Source organism: Bufo gargarizans, chromosome 6 (assembly GCF_014858855.1).
Source record: "Bufo gargarizans isolate SCDJY-AF-19 chromosome 6, ASM1485885v1, whole genome shotgun sequence".
NCBI classification, from domain to species: Eukaryota; Metazoa; Chordata; class Amphibia; order Anura; family Bufonidae; genus Bufo; species Bufo gargarizans.
The window spans coordinates 52,649,511-52,674,529 of NC_058085.1; the positions used below are offsets into that span (position 1 = coordinate 52,649,511).

At 42.9% G+C, this 25,019-nt stretch overlaps 1 protein-coding gene across 3 annotated transcripts in view; it reads left to right on the forward strand.

The window, feature by feature from the left end:
* The window catches only part of AATK (apoptosis associated tyrosine kinase), a 93,546-nt gene that overhangs the window by 22,015 nt on the left and 46,512 nt on the right, over window positions 1-25,019 (forward strand). For 2 of the 3 annotated variants that reach the window (XM_044296293.1, XM_044296291.1), the window contains exon 2: window positions 20,289-20,422. In XM_044296293.1, coding sequence (XP_044152228.1) covers window positions 20,378-20,422 — 45 coding nt within the window. In that variant the 5' untranslated portion in view covers window positions 20,289-20,377. Of the gene's footprint in view, window positions 1-20,288; window positions 20,423-24,101; window positions 24,224-25,019 lie in introns of those variants that run through there. The other variant, XM_044296292.1, reaches the window with a different exon arrangement.

Below are 25,019 nucleotides of genomic sequence, written 5' to 3' on the forward strand. Positions count from 1 at the left end.
CAGGGATTGGAAAAATGTACCCCAGATCCTCCCTCAAAACCAAGTGATGTTACTTCTTCGTTCCTCCTCATGGGCGGACCAAATTGAAGACAGCCCCTGAGGAAAAACATGTGTGTGAAAGCCCCTTCCTATTTTCAGGAATGAGGAGAACAATGAGTTGTCCCCTCATAATAGGACCTTAAGAACGGTACTTTATGCAACTTAAAGGGACTCTGACAGGCCGAATAAGCATAATTATCTATATATATGACTGCACAGGTCTTCTATTGTGTATTAAAAACATATAAGTCTAACCCCTCTCCACCTTATGAAGACTGCAAAATAATGTTTTATAACCTGATAGAATTGCTCGTCTTTCTGCCCAAGGGGCGGCGTTTCAGCTTTACTTCTGCCCAGGCAGCCGCCCCCCAACCGCCGTTCTGAAGCACCGCCCAGCTCATCAATATTCACTTCGCTGGGCGGCTTCTGCGCTGTTCAGAAAAGTGCCCGGCGCAGAACGCAGAGGCTGAAGCGGCCTCAAAGAAGCAGAGGGGACGCAGGCGCGATGTGATCCCGGCCAGTGAGGGTGCATGCGCCGGATCTCGGAACGTCGGGGACAGCAGAAGCCGCCCAGCAAAGTGAATATTGATGAGCTGGGCGGTGCTTCAGAACGGCGGTTGGGGGGCGGCTGCCTGGGCAGAAGTAAAGCTGAAACGCCGCCCCTTGGGCAGAAAGACGAGCAATTCTATCAGATTATAAAACATCATTTTGCAGTCTTCATAAGGTGGACAGGGGTCAGACTTATATGTTTTTATTACACAATAGAATACCTGTGCATACATATATACAGCTAATTATGCTTATTCGGCCTGTCAGTGTCCCTTTAAATAGGTACCACAGAGTGCCCACATAGTATAACCATATAATACCCACATAGTAGTGCCACAAACAACCAAATGCAGTAAATAATACCACTACTATGGGCTCGACCAAAAATGACATTCCACAGAGGAACTGTGAAGGAGACTTGAGATGAGGAGACCTCTAAACGGTGGTGGCCACAGGGCATTTGACCATGTGATAACCTGGCCTGTACTGTATACTGCATATCTGAAAGCCCGTTTAGGCTCTGCTTCTTCTACACAGTCCTTTCAGGTTTTATTTTTTTGCACATAGCCTCTTCAAAGTGACAGAAGATGCCGGCCTGCCGAACAGGGACTTACATCACTATTTTTCCAAAAATAATATCAGTGACTCATGCTAGACCATCCGTGTTAAGATAAAATATGAAAAACACCAATCTGGCGTAGAAGGTAATATCAGAAACCAATTAAAAATGCAAATGATTTCCAAGGCTTGACAATTCTGAGTGCGCCGAGTCCTCACAGCCGATGGTGTCTAAAAATAGCTAGGGAGAAATACGACGCCGTGATTTCTTCATCTTGTGGCCGCATACAGCTAGTTTTACACAGTACTACCTATAAATCCTGAAATATTCCAGGTTCACACTGGCCTTCAGAGCACACACAGTAAGCTGACAGGGCCTGTATTCTGTAGCTCTCTTTTCAGCTTTTCTGTGTAGACTGGAACAGAGTTAGTAGAGGGCATATATACCATAGAGACATCATATGTGGCTGCTATTGGGGTCCCATCCCTGGTTAATCCCATCCCTTTGGCTATTGGGTACATTATTAGCTGTTAGGCCAGCGGTCGATGCCCTCCACCACCTCTCTCCTCCCGTCGGGCATGGTTGCTAAAGCGCTCACCTTCCTCCAGCAGTCTGTAGCTGTCCACATCCCTTTGCTTCCTCCCACTGGGCTTGGCCAGTACAGCGCCATCTACTCCATACAGACTGGGGCCCGCCATTTGCCTGCTATGCCTCCACCTGTAGGGCGTGCATGTGTGCCTCCTCTGGCTCTTAAAGGGCCAGTGACTCTGAACCTCAGGTTTCCCTAACCAATGGCTACCTGGGGAAAGGTGCCTGAACATCAGATTCTAGTCTTCTAGTTTCCTGGTAAGGTGCACCAGTGCCTATCAGTATACCAACCTCTGCCTGTCTTTGCTGCCTGACCTCTGCCTGATGTCTGTTCTGACCTTACATCTTCCTGATCCCCATTCTAACCCTCAGCTGCCTGCCCTGACCCTCAACTGACTTTAGATTGCACAAAATCTGCCTGCCCTGACCCTGGCTTGTCCCTGACTATGATTTTGCCTGACCCCTTGTTGCTCAGCACCAGTGTCTCTTGAGCCCCATGAGTTGACTCAACAGAGACAACTCCAGGAGTAAGTGGCCTGGTGGTTCCCCTGCAGCAGAGTCCAAACCCTTGTTATAGGGATTAAATAGTGAAGACTTAGATAGGAGTTGCCCAAAGTCAAATCTGTTTAGTAAACACATTGAACCTTCTCCGCTATTGTAACATTGGCAATTGAGGGGGTGGGAATTGGTCCAAGGGTCAGCATGGCCCGAAACACTAGGCCCTGGCCCGGAAAACCCAGCAGCAAAAGGGGCCAGTGTGATCTTTGCCATGAGACCCCCTTTCTTCTGTGTACCTCTCTGGTCATCAACTCATTCTCGTCAGAGAATGGGGATGGAGTAATACATATGGTACCGCCATTGTGCGCTATTGTACTGCAGGATAGGTAGGTAAGACAGGATGGCAGCACTATACACGGATAAGGCTCTGCCACTGCTCTCCGCAAGGCGACTCATCCTCCATTTCTTCCTGTATTACTCTATGGACAATTTTCTGACCATTGAATCCCATTCATTGCGGCTTCCATTATTTGAAAAAAATTAAAAAATTACATTGAATCCATTAGCGAGACATATTATGCACTACTTGTAAAACAGCAAGGACATTATGTAAAAGTATGCTACATCTATAGATTAGTTACCATGGAAACTGCCCAAAATGAAGATGCAAAACAGTTACAATATAACACTTTTCTCAGCACAAACACTGATGATATCACTAGGATTTGCCATCAATGCCGGATCGGTTGGGGTCTGACTGAGGGAGTTGCTTCACTGTAGACTGATATGCACATCCATCCCTGCTCTCTGATAACGGGCTGCTATAGGGGGTCTGAGTTCCAGAGGAGGAATGGAAACCCCCACCAAAATCCATCTGACCCTGAGTGCCACAGAGCTCTCCTAACCTTGCTGCCACTGTTGGACCCACGTTGGACTTTGATATTCTAGTCTAGTGATAAACCATCAGTGTGTCTTCTGTTTTGTACTAATGGCCTATATTATACTTCAGAGCTGCATTTACAATTCTGTTGGTTGTTTCTGAAAACAGTCAGCAAGCATACCCCTAACAGTTCACCTGAACTCCTATAGTGCATGGTAAGCATTCACATAAGCCTGTGGATTATAATACAGCATATAACTCAGGATGGGTACAGGATAAGTAATGTAATGTATGTACACAGTCACTCCACCAGCAGAATAGTGAGTGCAGCTCTGGAGTATAATACAGGATGTAACTCAGGATCAGTACAGGATAAGTAATGCAATGTATGTACACAGTGACTCCACCAGCAGAATAGTGAGTGCAGCTCTGGAGTATAATACAGGATGTAACTCAGTATTAGTACAGGATAAGTAATGTATGTACACAATGACTCCACCAGCAGAATAGTGAGTGCAGCTCTGGAATATAATATAGGATGTAACTCAGGATCAGTACAGGATAAGTAATGCAATGTATGTACACAGTGACGGCACCAGCAGAATAGTGAGTGCAGCTCTGGAGTATAATACAGGATGTAACTCAGGATCAGTACAGGATAAGTAATGTATGTACACAGAGACTTCATCAGCAGAATAGTGAGTGCAGCTCTAGAGTATAATACAGGATGTAACTCTGTATCAGTACAGGATAAGTAATGTATGTACACAGTGACTCCACCAGCAGAATAGTGAGTGCAGCTCTGGAATATAATACAGGCTATAAGTCATGATCAGTACAGGATAAGTAATGTAATGGATGTACACAGTGACTCCACCAGCAGAATAGTGAGTGCAGCTCTGGAGTATAATACAGGCTATAGGTCAGGATTGGTACAGGATAAGTAATGTTATTTAGGTATACACAAAACGCATCATTGTAAAGAAAAATTAGCAATTACAGAGAGCAGAATGGCAGCAGATGGACAGAAACCGTTTGTAGGTCAGCAGATGGCGTGTTGTACCCGGCAGCACGTAGTCTGTAGATAAAACTCTGGGAACTTTAAAACTTGGTGACCACAACGCAACATTAGAGGATCAAGGTGTAGTAGGGATGAGTTTGTAGTTTGGCACAAACTCAGTGGGATATGTGGGGGTTCTGTGGAACTTTCCTTCACTTTTTATAACAAACAAAATCAGCATGCAGCAGAAGGACATAAACCTCCACAGCCCACCCCCCCCCTCCCCCCCCCCCCCCCCCCCACACACACACCTACACACCTTCCCGTTATAAGAAATGGGGTCCATTGATCCTCATCTGATTGGATGGGACAGTCGTCATGGCTTCTGTTGTATCGGAGCTCTCTCTTGTTACGACCCATGCATCAGCGTCAGCGGCCTGTAATCAGGGCAGGTTTGTATTCAGTGGACGTAAACCAAAATCCTCCCGTTCACTCACTGCAAGCAGAGATACCACAGAGTTTCTGAGTATGCTAGACCAATGGCATTTTACTATCCATCTACATACACACACTAGGGCCTGTTGTTGTACCCTTCTATAAAATATCTGGACCCCTATAGATCCACAGCGGATGGGGTTGTATCTGGAATATGGACTGGAACCCCAAAATGATGACTTGTGTCCTGCAGTACCAGCATCTCTCCACAAGAGGGAACCTTATGTTCCTATGGGTAAAGGATGCAGTGACGGATCAACACCCTATGTCAAACACGATAATACCACTAGACCAAATAGTTGAATGTTTCGCTCCATAAGATGTAGCGGACCATAAGATGCACCTAGGATATAGAGGAGGAAAATAAGAAAAAAATATTTTTCATCAAACCTCAGATACCACCATCAGACCCCCGTATCTCCTCAGACCTCAGATCAGACCCCCTTTAGACCCGGAAGCTCCATCAGTCCTGGGATCAGACATCCATCAGACCTCTGTATCAGACCCCCATTCCTCCTCAGACCTCAGATCAGACCCCCAAGCTCCATCAGACCTCAGATCAGGCATTGATCAGACCTCTGTATCAGACTCCCATTCATCCTCAGAAACTTAGATCAGACCCTTACTCCTCCTCAGACTGCATATCAGACCACCATGCTCCATCAGACCACTGTATCAGACCCCCATCAAACCTCCATTCCTTCTCAGACCACAGGTCAAACCACAAAGCTCCATCAGACCTCTGCACCAGACCCCATCAGTCCTCCATTTCTCCTCAGACCTCAGATCAGACCCCTATCAGATCTCCATTCCTCCTCAGACCTCAGAACGGATCCTTATCAGATCTCCATTCCTCCTCAGACCTCAGAACGGACCCCTATCAGAACTCCATTCCTTCTCAGACCTCAAAACGGACTCCTATTAGACCTCCATTCCTCCTCAGACCTCAGATTAGACCCTCATCAGACCCCGAAGCTCTATCAGTCCTTGGATCAGACACCCATCAGACCTCTGTATCAGACCCCAGTTCCACCTCAGACCTTAGATCAGACCCCAAAGCTCCATCAGACCTTGGATCAGGCATCCATCAGACCTCTGTATCAGACTCCCATTCATCCTCAGACCACCAAGCTCCATCAGACCACTTTATCAGACCCCCATCAGACATCCATTCCTCCTCAGACCTCATGTCAAACAACCAAGCTCCATCAGACTTCTATCAGACGCCCATCAGTCCTACATTACTCCCCAGACCTCAGATCAGACCCCTTTCAGATATCCATTCCTCCTCAGACCTCAGAAGGGACCCCTATCAGATATCCATTCCTCCTCAGACCCCAGAACGGACTTCTATTATACCTCCATTCCTCCTCAGACCTCAGATCAGACCTCCATCAGACCCGCAAGCTCCATCAGACCTCTGTATCAGACCTCCATTCCTCCTGAGAGTCGGTACTTGTCACCAACTGATCCAGAAGGGCACAGAGATCAGAATGTGGCACTTGGAGGCCATGGCTTTCTTTGCTAAGCAACAACCAAAAATATTATCCTAGACTTCTCTTATGTTGACCACCCGGCTTTCCTACAATCCTGACTGCCATATCTTCCTCATTGTGACAGGTTAATTTTTGCTTGGCTGAAGATTTGGAAAAGCTTGGTGACAATCCATGTATCCATGTTGGTTTTCACTCAGCTTTTCCTGGAAATAATACAAAAAGGGCTCATGCACACGACTGTTGTTGTATTGCAGTTCGTTTTTCACGGATCGGTTGTTCCTTATCTGAGGTTTTTTTTGCCTCTGATTTAAGTCCTTTTCCGTTCCGTTATTCCACAAAACATATCCGTATGGTTTCCGTGTGAGATCCGTTTTTTGCGGATCGGAAACAGTAACTTATTAATCAAAAAACACATGAGCAATATAGGCTGGGCATAGCATTTCTACAGTATGGATCCGCAAAATACGGATGAAATACGGATGACATACGGATGTGTTCCATGTGCGTTCTGTATTTTTTGCGGACCCATTGACTTGAATGGGGCCTCGGCCTGTGATTTGCGGACAATAATAGGACATGCACTACTTTTTTGCAGAACGGAAAAACGGAAACTGAATGCACACGGAGTAACCTCCATTGGTTCTGCATACGGTCCGCAAAAACAACAGAAGCGGAAAGAAAATATGTTTGTGTGCATGATCCCTAAGATAAATCTTAGGTTGGGTTCACATGCAGGTTTTTCTTGCGCAGATTTCCGGTTTTAGTGGCGTTTTTTGGTGGGGTTTTTTTGCTGTAAAAGTGCCAGTCCCAGATGCTAGCGAAATGCTGTGAAATATGAAATGAAGGACACAAGCATGTTTTTTTTCTACTGGTATTTTTGATAATTAAGTGGCTTTTTAAAAAAAAAAAAAACATAGCATGGTAAAGATTATGGCTTCTTTTCTGCCATTTTAACATTTCTTTCTCCATAGGGAAAAAAAATCGGATTACACAATTGTTAAAAAAAAACGTGCAGCTTAAATAACAGCAGAAAAACGGCGGTATGGAAAACCCGAGAGCAAATTTGTGTGTGAATGAGCCCTATATGGATTTTTTTTTTAAAACCCTGCCACCCAGCCAGCTGTAAATTTGCACACCCCGTCCTGATTTCCCGGGTTCCCCTCCCTCTCTCCCATTTATCAATACATCCTTTCTTTCCTTCAGCGGCTAAATAATCACGCCACTTGTTCCCGGTGATGAAATGGTAATGGCCCAGCTGCAGACAGCGATGTCTTCACCCCATGTCCCCTTCTATTATCCAATACGCCAGCACTTCCAGGGAGAAAGGTGGCCTCGCCGTTCAGTGACTGCCCGACATGCTCGTGTCAACCGAGATGCCCTGTTATTCGGCTAAGTTCACACTTTGCAGAATTTCAGTACGAAATTCACATCGCAAACCCGCATCGAAATTACAGCCCCCTGCAAGTCCATGGATCTTTGCGTACATGCCACCGGTCTTTTTAGGTCTGCAGTCAGATTTTTTCCATTGAAGTCAAAGGAGTTCTCAAATCTGCCTCTAAATCCGCAAAACTGAGCGATTGAACCTTTAAGATTGTTTTACGTAATTTCTACCCAAAAAATTGTGACAAGCTCCGTTGCAGGCCACAAGAGCATTGCTTCTACGGAAAATATGGGGCTTTGAGGTGATGCCACGAGGTGGTACATGACATGCCTACTGGGTCTAAGTCACGCTTGAAATTTCATGGGGTACAAGAGGCGCATACAGCCTGGTGACGTCACTAAATTTATAACCCTGTCTTTGTGTTCAATATCTCTGTCTTCCCACAATGGAAGGGGACCCCATTTCTGACATATGGGCCCCACAATTACTTCTTATTCCACAGCAGTGACCCCTCTTTGTTTTCAGAGGACAGGATCTGGTTGTCAAAGCTGACAGCACCTTAAAAGGGGTTTACAGGATTGTCTTTCAGAAACAGCGCCACTCTTGTCCAGAGGCTGTGTGTGGTATTGCAGCTCAGTCATATTGCAATACCAAACATAACCACTGGGCAAGAGTGGCGCTGTAAATGCAGTTCAATGAGTGATTGGTTTTCAGACTCAATATTGCTTATTCCATAGGAGAATTCAAGGGGTTGTTCACATTCCACCCATTGATCTTCCTAGAATACATCTCAACTCTGGAACCAGCAGAACCACCAAATGTTTTTAGTTAATTTTTCATAGACCGTTTTGCAAAGCTGCAGAGTATTGCATCTCTTGACTGTTGCAATGCAGTCGCCAATGAAGTCACCCTGTGACCCAAAAAATGGCTTGATGGCATAAGAGGAGTTCTGGTTACTAAGAGCTCCATCAATCAACCACAAACAGTCATGGATCAATGGTCATCAGTGAGGTTCAGGACTGGGACCTGCTGGACCCCCAGGAGTGTTAGATCCGGTTGACATTTTCTGAAGAGTATCGTCAGGACAAGCTGTTTTTCTACTGATTTGAGGGCACATGTTTCAGTGGCCACCCTGCAGCTTCTGATGGATATAACCACATCTCAGAAGCCATCTTCTAGTTGTCATCCATCCCAACATTAACAGTTGTGGCCAAAAATACATAATCATCGATGGTCCCAAATTGCATTGATTTGGAGGCTCCCAAGCATCCAGCATTTATATGCTGGCCATCCAGCAATGGCCATCCAGCATTTATAGGTTTGTTTACCATGTATGAGGACATGCCTTAGAGAGATCAATAGAGGTCAATGAGCTCCAGCTTTTCTTCTGTGGTGTTCTGAAGAGGAAAAGTGCCTCTGTCTGTGTACTCAGACAGTCTATTGATTAGGATGGTCCAGGCTCTGCCTATTAAAGATAATACAGTGTTATATATAGAGAGATACATGAAGAAGCTTTGGCAACCACTCTTCATATTGTGGGTTCCCCAGAGACAATCTTGAGAAGAATTTAACCACTGTAATACTGCTCCCATGTGCAAGAATATATTTACTATAATACTGCCTCCTATGTACAAGAATATAACTACTATAATATGGTCTCCTAAGTACAAGAATATAACTACTATAATACTGTCTCCCGTGTACAAGAATATAACTTACTGCCTCCTATGTACAAGAATATAACTGCTATAATACTGCCTCCTATGTACAAGAATATAACTGCTATAATACTGTATCCTATGTACAAGAATATAACTACTATAATACTGCCCCTATGTACAAAAATATAACTACTATAATACTGATCCTATCTACAAGAATATAACTACTATAATACTGATCCCATGTGCAAGAATATAACTACTATAATACTGCTCCTATGTACAAGAATATAACTATTATAATACTGTTTGCTATGTACAAGAATATAACTACTGTAATACTGTCTCCCGTGTACAAGAATATAACTGCTATAATACTGTATCCTATGTACAATAATAAAAATTCTATAATACTGTAAAGCTTTGGCAACCACTCTTCATATTGTGGGTTCCCCAGAGACAATCTTGAGAAGAATTTAACCACTGTAATACTGCTCCCATGTGCAAGAATATATTTACTATAATACTGCCTCCTATGTACAAGAATATAACTACTATAATACTGCTCCTATGTACAAGAATATAACTACTATAATACTGCCTCCTATGTACAAGAATATAACTACTATAATACTGCTCCCATGTGCAAGAATATATTTACTATAATACTGCCTCCTATGTACAAGAATATAACTACTGTAATACTGTCTCCTAAGTACAAGAATATAACTGCTATAATACTGTATCCTATGTACAAGAATATAACTACTATAATACTGCCTCCTATGTACAAGAATATAACTATTATAATACTGTTTTCTATGTACAAGAATATAACTATTATAATACTGTTTTCTATGTACAAGAATATAACTACTATAATACTGTCTCCCGTGTACAAGAATATAACTGCTATAATACTGCCTCCTATGTACAAGAATATAACTACTATAATACTGTTTCCTATGTACAAGAATATAACTGCTGTAATACTGCTCCTATGTACAAGAATATAACTACTATAATACTGCCTCCTGTGTACAAGAATATAACTACTATAATACTGCCTCCTATGTACAAGAATATAACTGCTATAATACTGCCTCCTATGTACAAGAATATAACTGCTATAATACTGTATCCTATGTACAAGAATATAACTACTATAATACTGCCTCCTATGTACTAGAATATAGCTACTTTAATACTGCCCCTATGTACAAAAATATAACTACTATAATACTGATCCTATCTACAAGAATATAACTACTATAATACTGATCCCATGTGCAAGAATATAACTACTATAATACTGCCTCTTATGTACAAGAATATAACTGCTATAATACTGTCTTCTAAGTACAAGAATATAACTGCTATAATACTGTTTCCTATGTACAAGAATATAACTACTATAGTACTGCTCCTATGTACAAGAATATAACTACTGTAATACTGCTCCTATGTACAAGAATATAACTACTATAATACTGCTCCTATGTACAAGAATATAACTACTCTAATACTGCCTCATATGTATAAGAATATAACTACTATAATACTGCCCCATGTACAAGAATATAACTGCTATAATACTGCCTCCTATGTACAAGAATATAACTACTGTAATACTGCTCCTATGTACAAGAATATAACTACTATAATACTGCTCCTATGTACAAGAATATAACTACTCTAATACTGCCTCATATGTATAAGAATATAACTACTATAATACTGCCCCATGTACAAGAATATAACTACTATAATACTGCCTCCTATGTACAAGAATATAACTACTGTAATACTGCTCCTATGTACAAGAATATAACTACTATAATACTGCTCCTATGTACAAGAATATAACTACTCTAATACTGCCTCATATGTATAAGAATATAACTACTATAATACTGCCCCATGTACAATAATATAACTGCTATAATACTGCCTCCTATTTACAAGAATATAATTACTATAATACTGCTCCTATGTACAAGAATATAACTACTATAATACTGCCTCCTATGTACAAGAATATAACTACTATAATACTGCCTCCTATGTACAAGAATATAACTACTATAATACTGCCTCCTATGTACAAGAATATAACTACTATAATACTGCTCCTATGTACAAGAATATAACTACTATAATACTACCTTCTATGTACAAGAATATAACTACTATAATACTGCCTATGTACAAGAATATAACTACTATAATACTGCTCCTATGTACAAGAATATAACTACTATAATACTGATCCCATGTGCAAGAATATAACTACTATAATACTGCTCCTATGTACAAGAATATAACTACTATAATACTACCTTCTATGTACAAGAATATAACTACTATAATACTGCTCCTATGTACAAGAATATAACTACTATAATACTGTTCCTATGTACAAGAATATAACTACTATAATACTGCCCCATGTACAAGAATATAACTGCCATAATACTGCCTCCTATTTACAAGTATATAACTGCTATAATACTGCTCCTACGTACAAGAATACAACTACTATAATACTGCTCCCATGTACGACAATATAACTACTATAATACTGCTCCTATGTACAAGAATATAACTACTATATTACTGCCTCCTATTTACAAGAATATAACTACTATATTACTGCTCCTACGTACAAGAATATAACTACTATAATACTGCTCCTATGTACAAGAATATAACTATTATAATACTGTTTTCTATGTACAAGAATATAACTACTATAATACTGCTCCTATGTACAAGAATATAACTACTATAATACTGCCTCCTATGTACAAGAATTTAACTACTATAATACTACTCCAATGTACAAGAATATAACTACTATAATACTGCTCCTATGTACAAGAATATAACTACTATAATACTGCTCCTATGTACAAGAATATAACTACTATAATACTGCCTCCTATGTACAAGAATATAACTACTATAATACTGCTCCTATGTACAAGAATATAACTACTATAATACTGCTCCCATGTACAAGAATATAACTACTATAATACTGCCCCTATGTACAAGAATATAACTACTATAATACTGCTCCTATGTACAAGAATATAACTGCTATAATACTGCTCCTATGTACAAGTATATAACTACTATAATACTGCCTCCTATGTACAAGAATATAACTACTATGATACTGCTCCTATGTACAAGAATATAACTACTATAATACTGCTCCTATGTACAAGAATATAACTAGTATAATACTGCTCCTATGTACAAGAATATAACTACTATAATACTGCTCCTATGTACAAGAATATAACTACTATAATACTGCCTCCTATGTACAAGAATATAACTACTATAATACTGCCTCCTATGTACAAGACTATAACTACTATAATACTGCTTCCTATGTACAAGAATATAACTACTATAATACTGCTCCTATGTACAAGAATATAACTACTATAATACTGCTCCTATGTACAAGAATATAACTGCTATAATACTGCTCCTATGTACAAGTATATAACTACTATAATACTGCCTCCTATGTACAAGAATATAACTACTATGATACTGCTCCTATGTACAAGAATATAACTACTATAATACTGCTCCTATGTACAAGAATATAACTACTATGGGGGCGGAGCTTGACCTTGAAGCTGAATGGCAGCAGCTTCCTGAGCTCCTCACTTCTGCTGGTGATTAAACCCCTTCATCTGCTATAAAACTGCTCACTAATGGGGAAACCAAGCAAAGACCGACCCAGGGAACAACTTGAGCTGACACCCGCTCGGTCGAAGCAGCCTGATATGGAGCAGTACCTCACAAAGCAGGCAAAGCTGCGTCCCGCCGAGAGCTCCAAAATGGCGCCGCGAGCGCCGCAGCCATCAGACGCTGAAGACCCGTCTGAAGCGGGAAGCGCATCGGAGGCATCGGTATGCAGACTGCCGCGGAGGCGTTCAAACCTGTCTAAGGAAGTTCTTAAGGAGCTTCTGGATGCGGCTCTGGCTCCCCTGAAGAGGGATCTAGAGGATATTAAAGAAGACCTCCGGGGCCTAGGTCATAGAGTGGTGGCGCTGGAAGCCTCACAAGAGGCGATCCTCCTGCACGAGGGAAAGACCTGTCAGGCTCTACAGGCGCACCGGGACATGCTTAATGAAGCCTTACTCCGGATAGAGGACCAGGAGAACCGGAGCAGACGCCGGAACCTGAGAATCAGAGGCCTGCCGGAATCCATTGCGCATGAGGCCCTCCGCAAGGTAGCGTCTGAAATTTTCGCCCAGCTACTAGGCCCAGACCGGGCTGCCACGGTGGTGGTGGAACGCATCCACCGCGCACTGCGGCCAAAGCCAAAGCCATCTGACCCACCACGCGATGTGATCTGCGGTCTGCTGAGTTATGTGGACACAGCGGACATACTTCGATCCGGCAGAGAAGCTGAAGACCTGAGGTATGCAGACTCCGCCATATTGTTCTTTCAAGATCTAGCGCCCACCACGCTGGCAAAGCGGCGCATACTCAAGCCACTACTAGAGGCCTTGAAGGCATCCGCCACACAGTTCCGGTGGCTATACCCATTTGGCCTGGCCATTTTGAAGAATGGCAGGCAGCTCACGGTCCGTACACCGGCGGATCTGAAGACCATCTGGGGTCCGCTGGGCCTGACGCCCATTGATGTCCCGTCATGGATGCCCGCTGACCAAGGGGAGCCCTTACCTGCCCCTCCGAGCGTCGAGACTTGGTCAGAAGTCTCCCCAGGCAAAGCGGAGAGAAACAAGAAAAGCCGCCGAGACACCTGAGCTGCACACCTTAGCCTCCTGCTGCCTGCATAAGGCTCTTCATCTTCCCTAGTACAGCGGATGCGGCTGTGCAGCATAATGCCGGGTTGTATGCCCCTGTCTCCAGATCTTGCGATCGTTCCCGAATGGAGAAGTATTGTTCTGAATTATGGACGCTATCCTGCTTTGCGGTCCATAGTGGCCTAGTTCATTGGCTGAAGATCACAGTTGACTGTGTGGCCTAACGTCCACTTGAACCCGTGTGGCCATGTCCTGGTTCGGACGGTTTTGTGGCTATGTTTTCTTCTACCCCAGTTAGTTCAATTATGGGGTTTCACCAGCTCCTCATCACATGAGGTTCACCCCCCTCCTGACAGCCTCTCAGCGGCTTTCAGTTGTCCCATGGAAGCCCCCCTCTGATGTTAGATCCCGGCTTACTGCCACAATGAGAAAGGGTCTAGCCTGCATCAGATGTCTCATGGGACTCCCACAATGCGAGCTTGATCGCTCAGTTCAGATGTTTGTTTATCTGTCTTTAATTTGCTTTATTACCCGTTTGTTGTCTTCCCCTGTCTGTCCGTCTGTCTTTTTTCCTTTTGTCCTCCTTCCATGCTCTATCACGTTTTATTGTGTACTTGCATTATATGTTTCTCAGGTGGCATATGCTCTTCTCCCACTTTATACCAGGTTGTCATGACTTCCTTTGTCGTATCCTCACTGAACGCTCGGGGTCTGAACGAGCCATGTAAGAGATCTCAGGTACTGTCACTTTTGCATAAAGATAAAACTTCTATAGCTTACTTGCAGGAAACACATTTTAAAACCGGGAAGGTCCCAAAACTGTCTACTGCAAAATTCTCCCAGTGGTTTCACAGCACCCATTCCTCGGCTAGCAGAGGGGTCAGCGTTGCAGTGCACAAAAATCTTCCGTTTCAGCTTGCGGCGCACTTAACGGATCCTGAGGGGCGGTTTCTGTTCCTAAAGGGCCTGATTGCTGGCACCTCTGTTACCCTGGCGAATGTTTATGCCCCTAATAGGGGTCAGGTCCCATGGCTCGTTCAGACCCTCAAGCAGCTGAGTGCCTTTAAAGAGGGAATGCTTATTTTGGGGGGGGATTTTAATGTGGCCCTTGAACCGTCTCTAGACTCGTCTGCAGGCAGGTCATCCATTACGCACAGACTCTTGAGGCGTCTCAAGATTTCTTTGAGGAGACTGGGGGTAATGGATGTGTGGCGCACATTGAATCCCTCTGGAAGGGATTATTCCTTCTATTCTCATGCCAAAGCATCGTACCATAGGATTGACTACCTTTTTCTCTCATCAGTTAATGCCTCACTTGTTTCTGGTGCTAAAATTGGGAACATTGTATTATCTGATCATGCGCCAATCTCCATGACCTTATCTCTGACCGACCTCCCAAAGAAAGACTGGACATGGCGACTGAATGACACTCTTATCCAGGATCCTGATAGTGTTTCCAAATTGTCAGCTTTACTGGTAGAGTTTTTCAAGATAAATGCATCTGGCCCATCTGCCCCAGCTATCCCCATTATTTGGGAGACACACAAGGCTGTGATTAGGGGTGAGCTGATTGCACTTGGCTCTCATATCAGGAAAAAGCGTTCCCAGGCCCAAAACCTGTTAGTGTCCCGTATTTCGGCCCTTGAACTTTCACACAAGCAGTCCCAGGCCTCCCAAGTAGCTGCTGAATTATATGAAGCCAGGAATGATTTAAAGAATCTTTTAAATGTCACCTCTGCCAAATTACTGTTTAGAGCGAAGTTTAAAGCCTACGCCCATGGTGACAAAGGAAATAAGCTAATGACAGCGCTTAGTAAGAAGCAGCAGACAGACTCCTTTATTCCTGCCATTAAGGACGCAGCGGGTATCACACGTAAAACCACACCTGAGATAGCGAAGGCTTTTTGCGCCTTTTACTCCGGTTTATATAATTTACCCCCTCCGAACCAAGCAACTCCTGATATGATTGCCAAGGCATCAGATGCTTTCCTTAGCTCGATTAACCTCCCATCACTGAACCCCTCTCAGATCTCCCAACTCACCTCCCCGATTACAGATGAAGAGATATTGAAAGTCTTATCTTCTATCCCATCTGGTAAAAGTCCCGGCCCCGATGGCCTAAATATTGCATACTATAAAACCTTTAAAGACACACTCCTTCCATACTTTAACTCTTTATGCAACTATTTACTACAGGGTGGTTCCTTGCCCTCTCAATCCCTGATGGCCCATGTGACCATTCTCCCTAAAGAGAATAAAGACCCCCTTGAATGCGGCAGTTACAGACCTATTTCATTATTGAATGTGGATGTCAAATGGTGGGCGAAAATACTGGCCCAGCGTCTCCAGCAGATACTCCCAGATATAATCTATGGTGAGCAGGTTGGCTTTGTCCCTGGCAGACGGGGCACAGAGAACACCATCCGTCTATTGCACCTGATGTCTTGGGCGAGAGCTAAGGCGGTGCCGGTAGCGTTATTGAGCACTGATGCGGAAAAAGCTTTTGACAGGGTGAGCTGGCCCTTCATGTCTAAAACTATGTCCAAATTTGGAATACCGGAGCAATTTATTTCTGCTGTGTTCTCACTATATTTGGCCCCCTCTGCCAGGGTCAAAGTCAACGGGACCCTTTCCCCATCATTTGGCATCACAAATGGCACACGCCAGGGATGCCCACTCTCTCCGGCGCTATTTGTAATGGTGATGGAGACACTCTTAAGCAAAATTCGCCAATCATCTGGGATTGAGGGACTCACCATAGGATCTCAGAGACACCTGACTGCTGCCTTTGCGGACGATCTACTGGTGATGACCTCAAACCCTAAGACGTCTTTCCCCAAATTGCTTGCTATTTTTGAAGAGTTTGGCTTTGTTTCCAATTTTAAGATTAATTACTCCAAATCCATGGCCCTTAATATTTCCTGCCCTGCTGGTGTGGTGCAACACCTGAAAAACTCCACCCCCTTCAAGTGGGCCCCGAAAGAAATACCATTTCTTGGCATCCGTGTTACAGCGGATCCCAAAGAGCTGTTCCCGTCTAATTACCTGCATTTACTGAAGTCTGTCAGGACACAATTACAATCCTTAAACATGCCATTTATCTCCTGGATAGGAAGGAAAAATTACTTGAAAACGTATATAATTCCTAGATTTCTGTACCTCATACAGACATTACCTATATGGATCCCGCAGTCCTACTTCATAGAGGTTCGCCGGATGTTGTCCCTCTTTCTTTGGAGAGGTCGGTCCCCTAGAATGGCCTATGCCATTCTGACTAGGGAGAGGAGGTTTGGGGGATTTGGGCTACCTGATATTCACGGGTACTACAAAGCAAATCTTATGTGTAGAGGTTTGGGCCTCCTTTCAGACCGCTCTGAAAATATTTGTTCACGCTTGGAACGAGCTTTACTTACAGACCGTGAAAGGTTAATACTGTGGGGTGTTCGCTCATGTCCCCCCACGGCCTCTAAATTGCCATTATTGTGGAGAGGGGTGCTACTCACCTGGTCCATGTTGTATGGCTCCAAGACACTTAACTTCCCCAGCCCTGACCTTCCGCTACATCTCCTGCAGTCCTTTATCAATCCTAAGATATCGAATGCCACGGGAGTATGGGCTTTGCTCAGAAATCACACTTTACAGGAGGTGGTGTCCGCAGGGGGAGGGCTGGATTGGGAGGGGATACTTGGATTGCCTAGGGTCAAATCGATTGCATTTCTTCATCTTCATAGCTTTAGGAGAGATATTAAGCTTTTGAAGTTGCAGACCTCTCACCTTACTTCACCCACCTGGCTGGAGCGGAGGCTGAGGTCCGCTCGACCCTCCAGCAGACCCTTCTCAGTGATGTATAAAGAATTACTATCCTCTGCGTATTCTGAACCCCACTTTATAGGCTCCTGGGAAAAAGAACTATCCCTAACACTGTCTGACCCAGAGAAAGCCTTTGTACTGACCCATTCACACGGCTTTAGCCGTTGCATTAAAATTCAGGAGAACTCGTATAAGTTGCTAACCCGCTGGTATAAAACACCGGAGTTCCTTCATAGACTTAATCCGGAGATTCCTGAGGTCTGCTGGAGGTGTGGAGCGGGCATCGGCTCTCTTTCGCACATATGGTGGAGCTGCCCCAATATTCGCCCCTATTGGAGACAAATAGAAAAAGAATTGAACAAGATTTGTTCTACCTCCATTGTCTTGGATCACAAGTTGATCTTACTCTGGTGCCCAAACACGTCGTTCACCCCAACTAAGTCAGATTTGCCTACTATACTTATTACAGCGGCCAAGCTCTTAATCCCCCTTCTGTGGCGACAAACCGAACCTCCTACTGTTATGAGGTGGATGGGAAAGATAGATCAGCTATATAGGTTTGAGGAGCTGGCCCATTGGGAGTCACATACACGTGTGAAGTTTCTGAAAACATGGAGCCCCTGGGAAAACTTTAAACATCCTGCTGGTTAGAGCATAATACCCCCCCCCCACCCCTTTCCCCCTCTTTCCCCTTGTTTGTCTCCCAGTCCTTTTCATTTTCATTTGTTCTGACTTCTATCTGTTGTGATATCTGGATTACGGTCCATGTGTTTACTTTTTGAAGAGGTCTTTGATTATCTCTGCTTGGAGCAGATTGCTGAAAGTGCCTGGAAAATTGTACTCTACTTCTGCCGTTATTGAAGCTCCATGTATGTGTATTGATGTAAAAAAAAGGATCTTGTATCAGTACATTTCTGTTTGCACATGGTATGACCAATAAAAAGAGATTTGGTTAAGAATATAACTACTATAATACTGCTCCTATGTACAAGAATATAACTACTATAATACTGCCTCCTATGTACAAGAATATAACTACTATAATACTGCTCCTATGTACAAGAATATAACTACTATAATACTGCTCCTATGTACAAGAATATAACTACTATAATACTTCCCCTATGTACAAGAATATAACTACTATAATACTGCCTCCTATGTACAAGAATATAACGACTATAATACTGCCTACTATGTACAAGAATATAACTACTATAATACTCCTCCTATGTACAAGAATATAACTACTATAATACTGCTCCTATGTACAAGAATATAACTACTATAATACTGCTCCTATGTACAAGAATATAACTACTATAATACTGCCTCCTATGTACAAGAATATAACTACTATAATACTGCCTCCTATGTACAAGAATATAACGACTATAATACTGCCTCCTATGTACAAGAATATAACTACTATAATACTCCTCCTATGTACAAGAATATAACTACTATAATACTGCTCCTGTGTACAAGAATATAACTACTATAATACTGCCCCTATGTGCAAGAATATAACTACTATAATACTGCTCCTATGTACAAGAATATAACTACTATAATACTGCTCCTATGTACAAGAATATAACTACTATAATACTGCTCCTATGTACAAGAATATAACTGCTATAATACTGCTCCTATGTACAAGAATATAACTGCTATAATACTGCTCCTATGTACAAGAATATAACTGCTATAATACTGCCTATGTACAAGTAGCATTCTATGTCACAGTAGCATTCTAGTACATGATTGGTACTAATACAGCACTTACCGTATAATCGCCATATGCCTGGTAACAGCATTATTTCAGATCTGCATTAATCATTACTAGATTTACTAACAGTTAATATAGACGGGTGCAGATTTTCATGTGTCAGTAAATGTCGATCAGATGGTGTTTGTTGGCAGGACACTGGTTTATCACATGAAAGGGCTTGGTCCTGACTTCATCGGTGGCTCAGCTTTGACAAACAAGGGCTGATTGTGCGGCACTAAGTTCTGATTGCTGTGAAATGCTCTTAGCTGCAGGCTAATGGCTAGACTCTCCTGTAATATATCGCCCTCTGGTGGCAAAAAAACATATTGCCTTCAGAAAGACCTATAAATGTCTAGTCAACTCTTCACTCCCCCTAGGGCAGCCCCCAACTTTCCCAGAATCCCGAAGGACCAAAATACCTATTTGTGTAGGGATGTATATGCACATCTTATGTGACAACGAATACACAGTAGTCACCCAGCTTTCTTGAGGACCTGAATGGCAGATTTCTCCATATCTAGACAGATATGACAGTTGGCCCATAGGGTTAGTCATCCAGCTTTCCCATGAACTGATATGACTAGAAGGGTTGCAGAATTTTTATTTTTTGCAGGAACAGCGCCACTGCTGCCTATGGGTTATATCTGGTATTGCATCTTAGCCACATTCACTTGAAGCAAGCAGAGATATGAGATTTGTTTGTGCTTTTTGTCTATGACATGTTTGTTTAACCATGCCTGCATTTCCCCTCCCCACCAGATGGAGCGCCACTAAGTGAGCTGTCCTGGCCATCCTCGCTTGCGGTGGTGGCGGTTTCTTTCTCTGGACTCATCACTTTCATATTCCTCATGCTGGCCTGTCTGTGCTGCAAGAAGGGGGACATCGGATTTAAGGTAGGGGCCTTCAAGGTAGGAGCAGTGGCTGCGGGCCAGTGTGTGTCCCTTTTAAGTACGTGTTCAGTGTGTCTTCATCTGTAGCAGCTTTTCTGTGGAGGTGCTGATGTAGCAGAGCTGAAATTGTTCTTTAAAGGGAAACTCCGGAAACCAGTGTTATCATTCATGAGGGTGCAAGTCGTGGATGACGGGTAGCGCCTAATTTTTCTTGCAGCCTGCATTGTAAATAGTGGGGGTTGTCAGAGCGAGATATGTATATGTATACATGTAAGTGACATGTTTCCTCTAAGCTTGTGGCTGTTGCAACTACAACACCCAGCAGACTCGGCTGCAGGTTGGACGTGACTGGTCTAGTCCAGGGATGGGCAAACTGCGGCTCTCCAGCTGTTGTAAAACTACAAATCCCATAATGCCCTGCTGTATGCTGATAGCTGTAGGCAGACAGGGCATACTCAGAGTTGTAGTTTTACAACACCTGGAGAGCCGCAGTTTGCCTATCCCTGGTCTAGTCTATAAAAATGTTACTGTCCCTTTAAGAAGATGATGTTGGTTTACCTGCATGCAAAACCATGGCGTACTCATCTCGATGAGCCGTGCTAATAAATACATTTTGCTCTGCTAGACTGACAAAAGCAGCTCTGCTACATCTCGGCACCTTGTTTTTGATGTTGTAACCCACACCATCCCATTTAATGTAATGGTGAAGCCGCAGTCAGGCAAATAGGTTCCCTGCCGTGCCTACTGGGGGGCATTGTGCCCACTGTTTGTATCCATGGGTGTGCAGTGCGGCCCTGGGGCTTAGGGGGCCTACTCAGATGCCGGAACATTGTCTCCTGGGGGGGTGGGGGTAGGTTGATAGCATTGAGCCATATACTTCTTCTATGGGGAAGGTTCTACTTTGACACTACCACCCCTTTATTTCTGCTCAAGACACTGTTGTCCATTGGTGGTGACTGGTATTGCAGTTCAGCCCCATTCAAATAAATAGGACTGAGCTGCAATACCAGTTAGAGCCTATTGATAATGGTGGCGCTGTTTCTGGGGAAATAACAGTAAACCCAGGCACCTTTGGGGGAATTTTTTTTTTTTTTCCATTCTACTTATCTTAGGCTAAAAATCTTTTTTTCCATTTGGTCTTTATTAAAAATTTCCAACTGTTTGTCTTCTACAGCCTTCAGTTTCACGGCATCTACAGACTGTTCCTTCTGCTTCCGAGTGAATCCGTCCCAGAGATGTTCTGACGGCTGGATCAGCAGCCCTTACCCCTGGTTCCTGACAGCTCATAAACTCTCCCGTATTCTTATCAGTTATGAGCTGTAAGGATTACAGATCGAGCCGTCAGAGCAGCTTCGGACCGATTCACTCGGAAGCAGAAGGAACAGTCTGCAGATGCCGTGAAACTGAAGGCTGTAAAAGGCAAACAGTTGGAAATTTTTAATAAAGACCAATTGGAAAAATGATTTTTAGCCAAAGATAAGTAAGATGTAATAATAAAAAAAATGCAGCTAAAGGTGCCCATAGCCTTTAAATTGGGGGTGACATTCCTTCCTTTTGTTATGGGCCCTTTGAACTCTAGTCCCCCTGCTCCCCGGGATGGGTCATGTCTGTGCACATTAGTTTATATGGACCACCTATACATTCTATAGTCTGCTATATGATGTCATTCTCTCATCTTTTTTTTTTTTTTCGCTACGGATGTTTTAATTAGCAGATCGACAACTTGGTGAGTAATATACAAGGAAGACTAGTATATATAGCAGATCTTGTGTTAAAGGCTGTGGACACCTTTGGAGCCAATTTTTATTATTTTTATTATTATTGCATTGTACTCATTTTGAGCTAAAAAATTATTTTTCAATTGGTCTTTATTAACAATGTGCAGCCCCTTTCTCTGTACAGGGGCGAGATTCTCTATTAGGCTCTGTGTTTGTACTGTTTACCTGTCAGGCTCATGTGAAGCTTATCTCTGATCTCCTGACAACTCGTAAACACTCATTATAGCTCAATTCTTATCTTCCTGGCCTAAATAAGTGTTTATGAGCTAATTTAGAGGCAAGGGTTATCAGATGACAAAGTGAAAGTGCAAGTAAGATGCTCACTGCTCAGCTAAAACGTAACCCTTTATGACGAAAACTGCAGAAATTATTTAATAAAGACCAATTGAAAAAATGATTTTTAGCCTGAAATGAGTAAAATGCAACCAAAAAAATGAAGGTGTTTGTAGCTTTTAAAGAACACAAAGCGATTGTATCATAGAGCTTCATGTAAAAAAATAAATGCCTAAGGTCACAGGGCCAAAGTCTTCAGCATCTCTGCTTTTTTTTCGTGGCACGCAGAAAATGTTTAAGTCATGCCTGTAACCCCAACCACCCCCCGTCCATGCAGGTCCCCTCCCACTCAATCTAGTGTCCCTGCATCTATAATGAATCCAGCAGAGCCTGTTTGTACAAAGTCCAGTTTCTCTACTCACAACTAATGGGGGCTGGCAACATGGCAGCAGATGTTGCTTAGATTTGCTAGCTGACGCTGTCCCTCTTTGGATTCCCTTCACTACAGCTTCACTTTGTCACCTGTGGTGTACAGGTGTCCACTGTATGATGCAGGCTTCTAGCTATGCCTGTGCTGAACTGCAGTGATGGTGTCTTGACATGTTTCCCAACACCTTGCAGTGGAGTCTTGATAACCTGATTGCTTGATCACTCTGCTGACTCAAATACGCCATAGTTTACAACTCTTCCATGGCCTAGCACCCTGCAGTCTCTTTGGGTCCATGATGACCTCCTAGATGAGCCACCTCTGTGGTCCATTCGGCCTGGAGGAGCGGAAGATGGATAGCAGTGATCCATGTATAGAGTATAATAGAATTGTATTGTGGTCATGTCCTGTGGTTGGGTCATGTTGGAGGTTGTAGTGTTCTACGTATAGAGTATAATAAATAACTATTATGCTTATGTCGGGGGTTGTAGTGTTCTATGTATAGAATTTTATAGAATTGTATTTTGTCATATCCAGTGGTCTGTCATGTTGGGGATTGAAGTCTTCTATGCATAGAGTTTAATAGAATTGTGTTATGGTCATGTTGGGGGTTGTAGTGTTCTAGGTATAGAGTATAATAGAAATGTATTATGGTCACAACCAGTGATCAAGCCATGTTGGGGGTTGTAGTGTTCTATGTCTAGCATATAATAAAATTGTATTATGGTCAGGTCTGATTGCGAATGTTGTTGGGAGTTGTAGTGCTCTATGTATAGTGTATAATAGAATTGTATTATGGTGATGTCTAGTGGCCGGTCATGTTGGGGGTTGTAGTGTTCTATGTATAGAGTATAACTGAATTGTGTTATGGTTCTGTGTATCATTTCTGCTTCCCTCCAACATGGACCATCATGTAGAGCGTTAACTCCTCACCTGCCAAATGAGATGGTGTAATAGGCCCGTACATTGAGCCCACAGATAATGGTGGCATTGTGAGGGCACGTGCTGGGGGGAGGTACCCTGACAAACATAGTGGGCAGTGAGCGGCATTTCACTGCTATATAAGAAAAAGTGATGAGGAGCTCGCCTCCCCCATTTCCAGCACAGTCCCTGGATTTTGATTTGAAGCTCAGCTGAGCGTTGTTAATGTGCCAGGCGGTGACAGGGAACCCTGGCAGGGCTGTGCCAGATGAATCGCTGGGTGTGTAATGGCAGCACCAATCACCCTTGGGTCCCCGTCACCCTATTACTGACATGCTGACTCTTTCCTATTTAATAGCCGGGGCAGCTTTCAGGATTAAAGGCTTTTCTTGGAGACATGAAGAGGTAGGCGTGAGAGCATGTGTGCCCATGGCTGCCTGTCACTATGTGTGTCTGTGTGTGCGGCTCGCTGGCACTGCCCTGGAAGGTTTGTGCCCATTCTTATCAGCCATGTGCCCGGGCATTACTGACATTACTGACTCTGTACTGTGCCCGGGCGCAATTTATTATTGCAGAAACATCTCCCCGTAATCTACCGACTGTTCTTCCTACCAGACCTATGGGGTTATAGATGAATCTATCTATCTATCTCATATCTATCTATCTATGTATCTATCTCATATCTATCTATGTATCTATCTATCTATCTATCTATCTATCTATCTCATATCTATCTATGTATCTATCTATCTATCTATCTATCTCATATCTATCTATCTATCTATCTATCTATCTATCTCATATCTATCTATCTATCTATCTATCTTATATCTATCTATCTATCTCATATCTATCTATCTATCTATCTATCTATGTGTCTATCTATCTCATATCTATCTATGTATCTATCTATCCACCTATCTCATATCTATCTATCTATCCACCCATCTCATATCTATCTATCTATCTATCTATCTATCTATCTATCTATCTCCTATCTATCTATCTATATCATATCTATCTATCTTCTTTCTAGTATCTATCTATCTATCTATCCACCCATCTCATATCTATCTATCTATCCACCCATCTCATATCTATCTATCTATCTATCTATCTATCTATCTATCTATCTATCTGTCTATCTATCTATCTATCTATTTATCCACCCATCTCATATCTATCTATCTATTTATCTGAT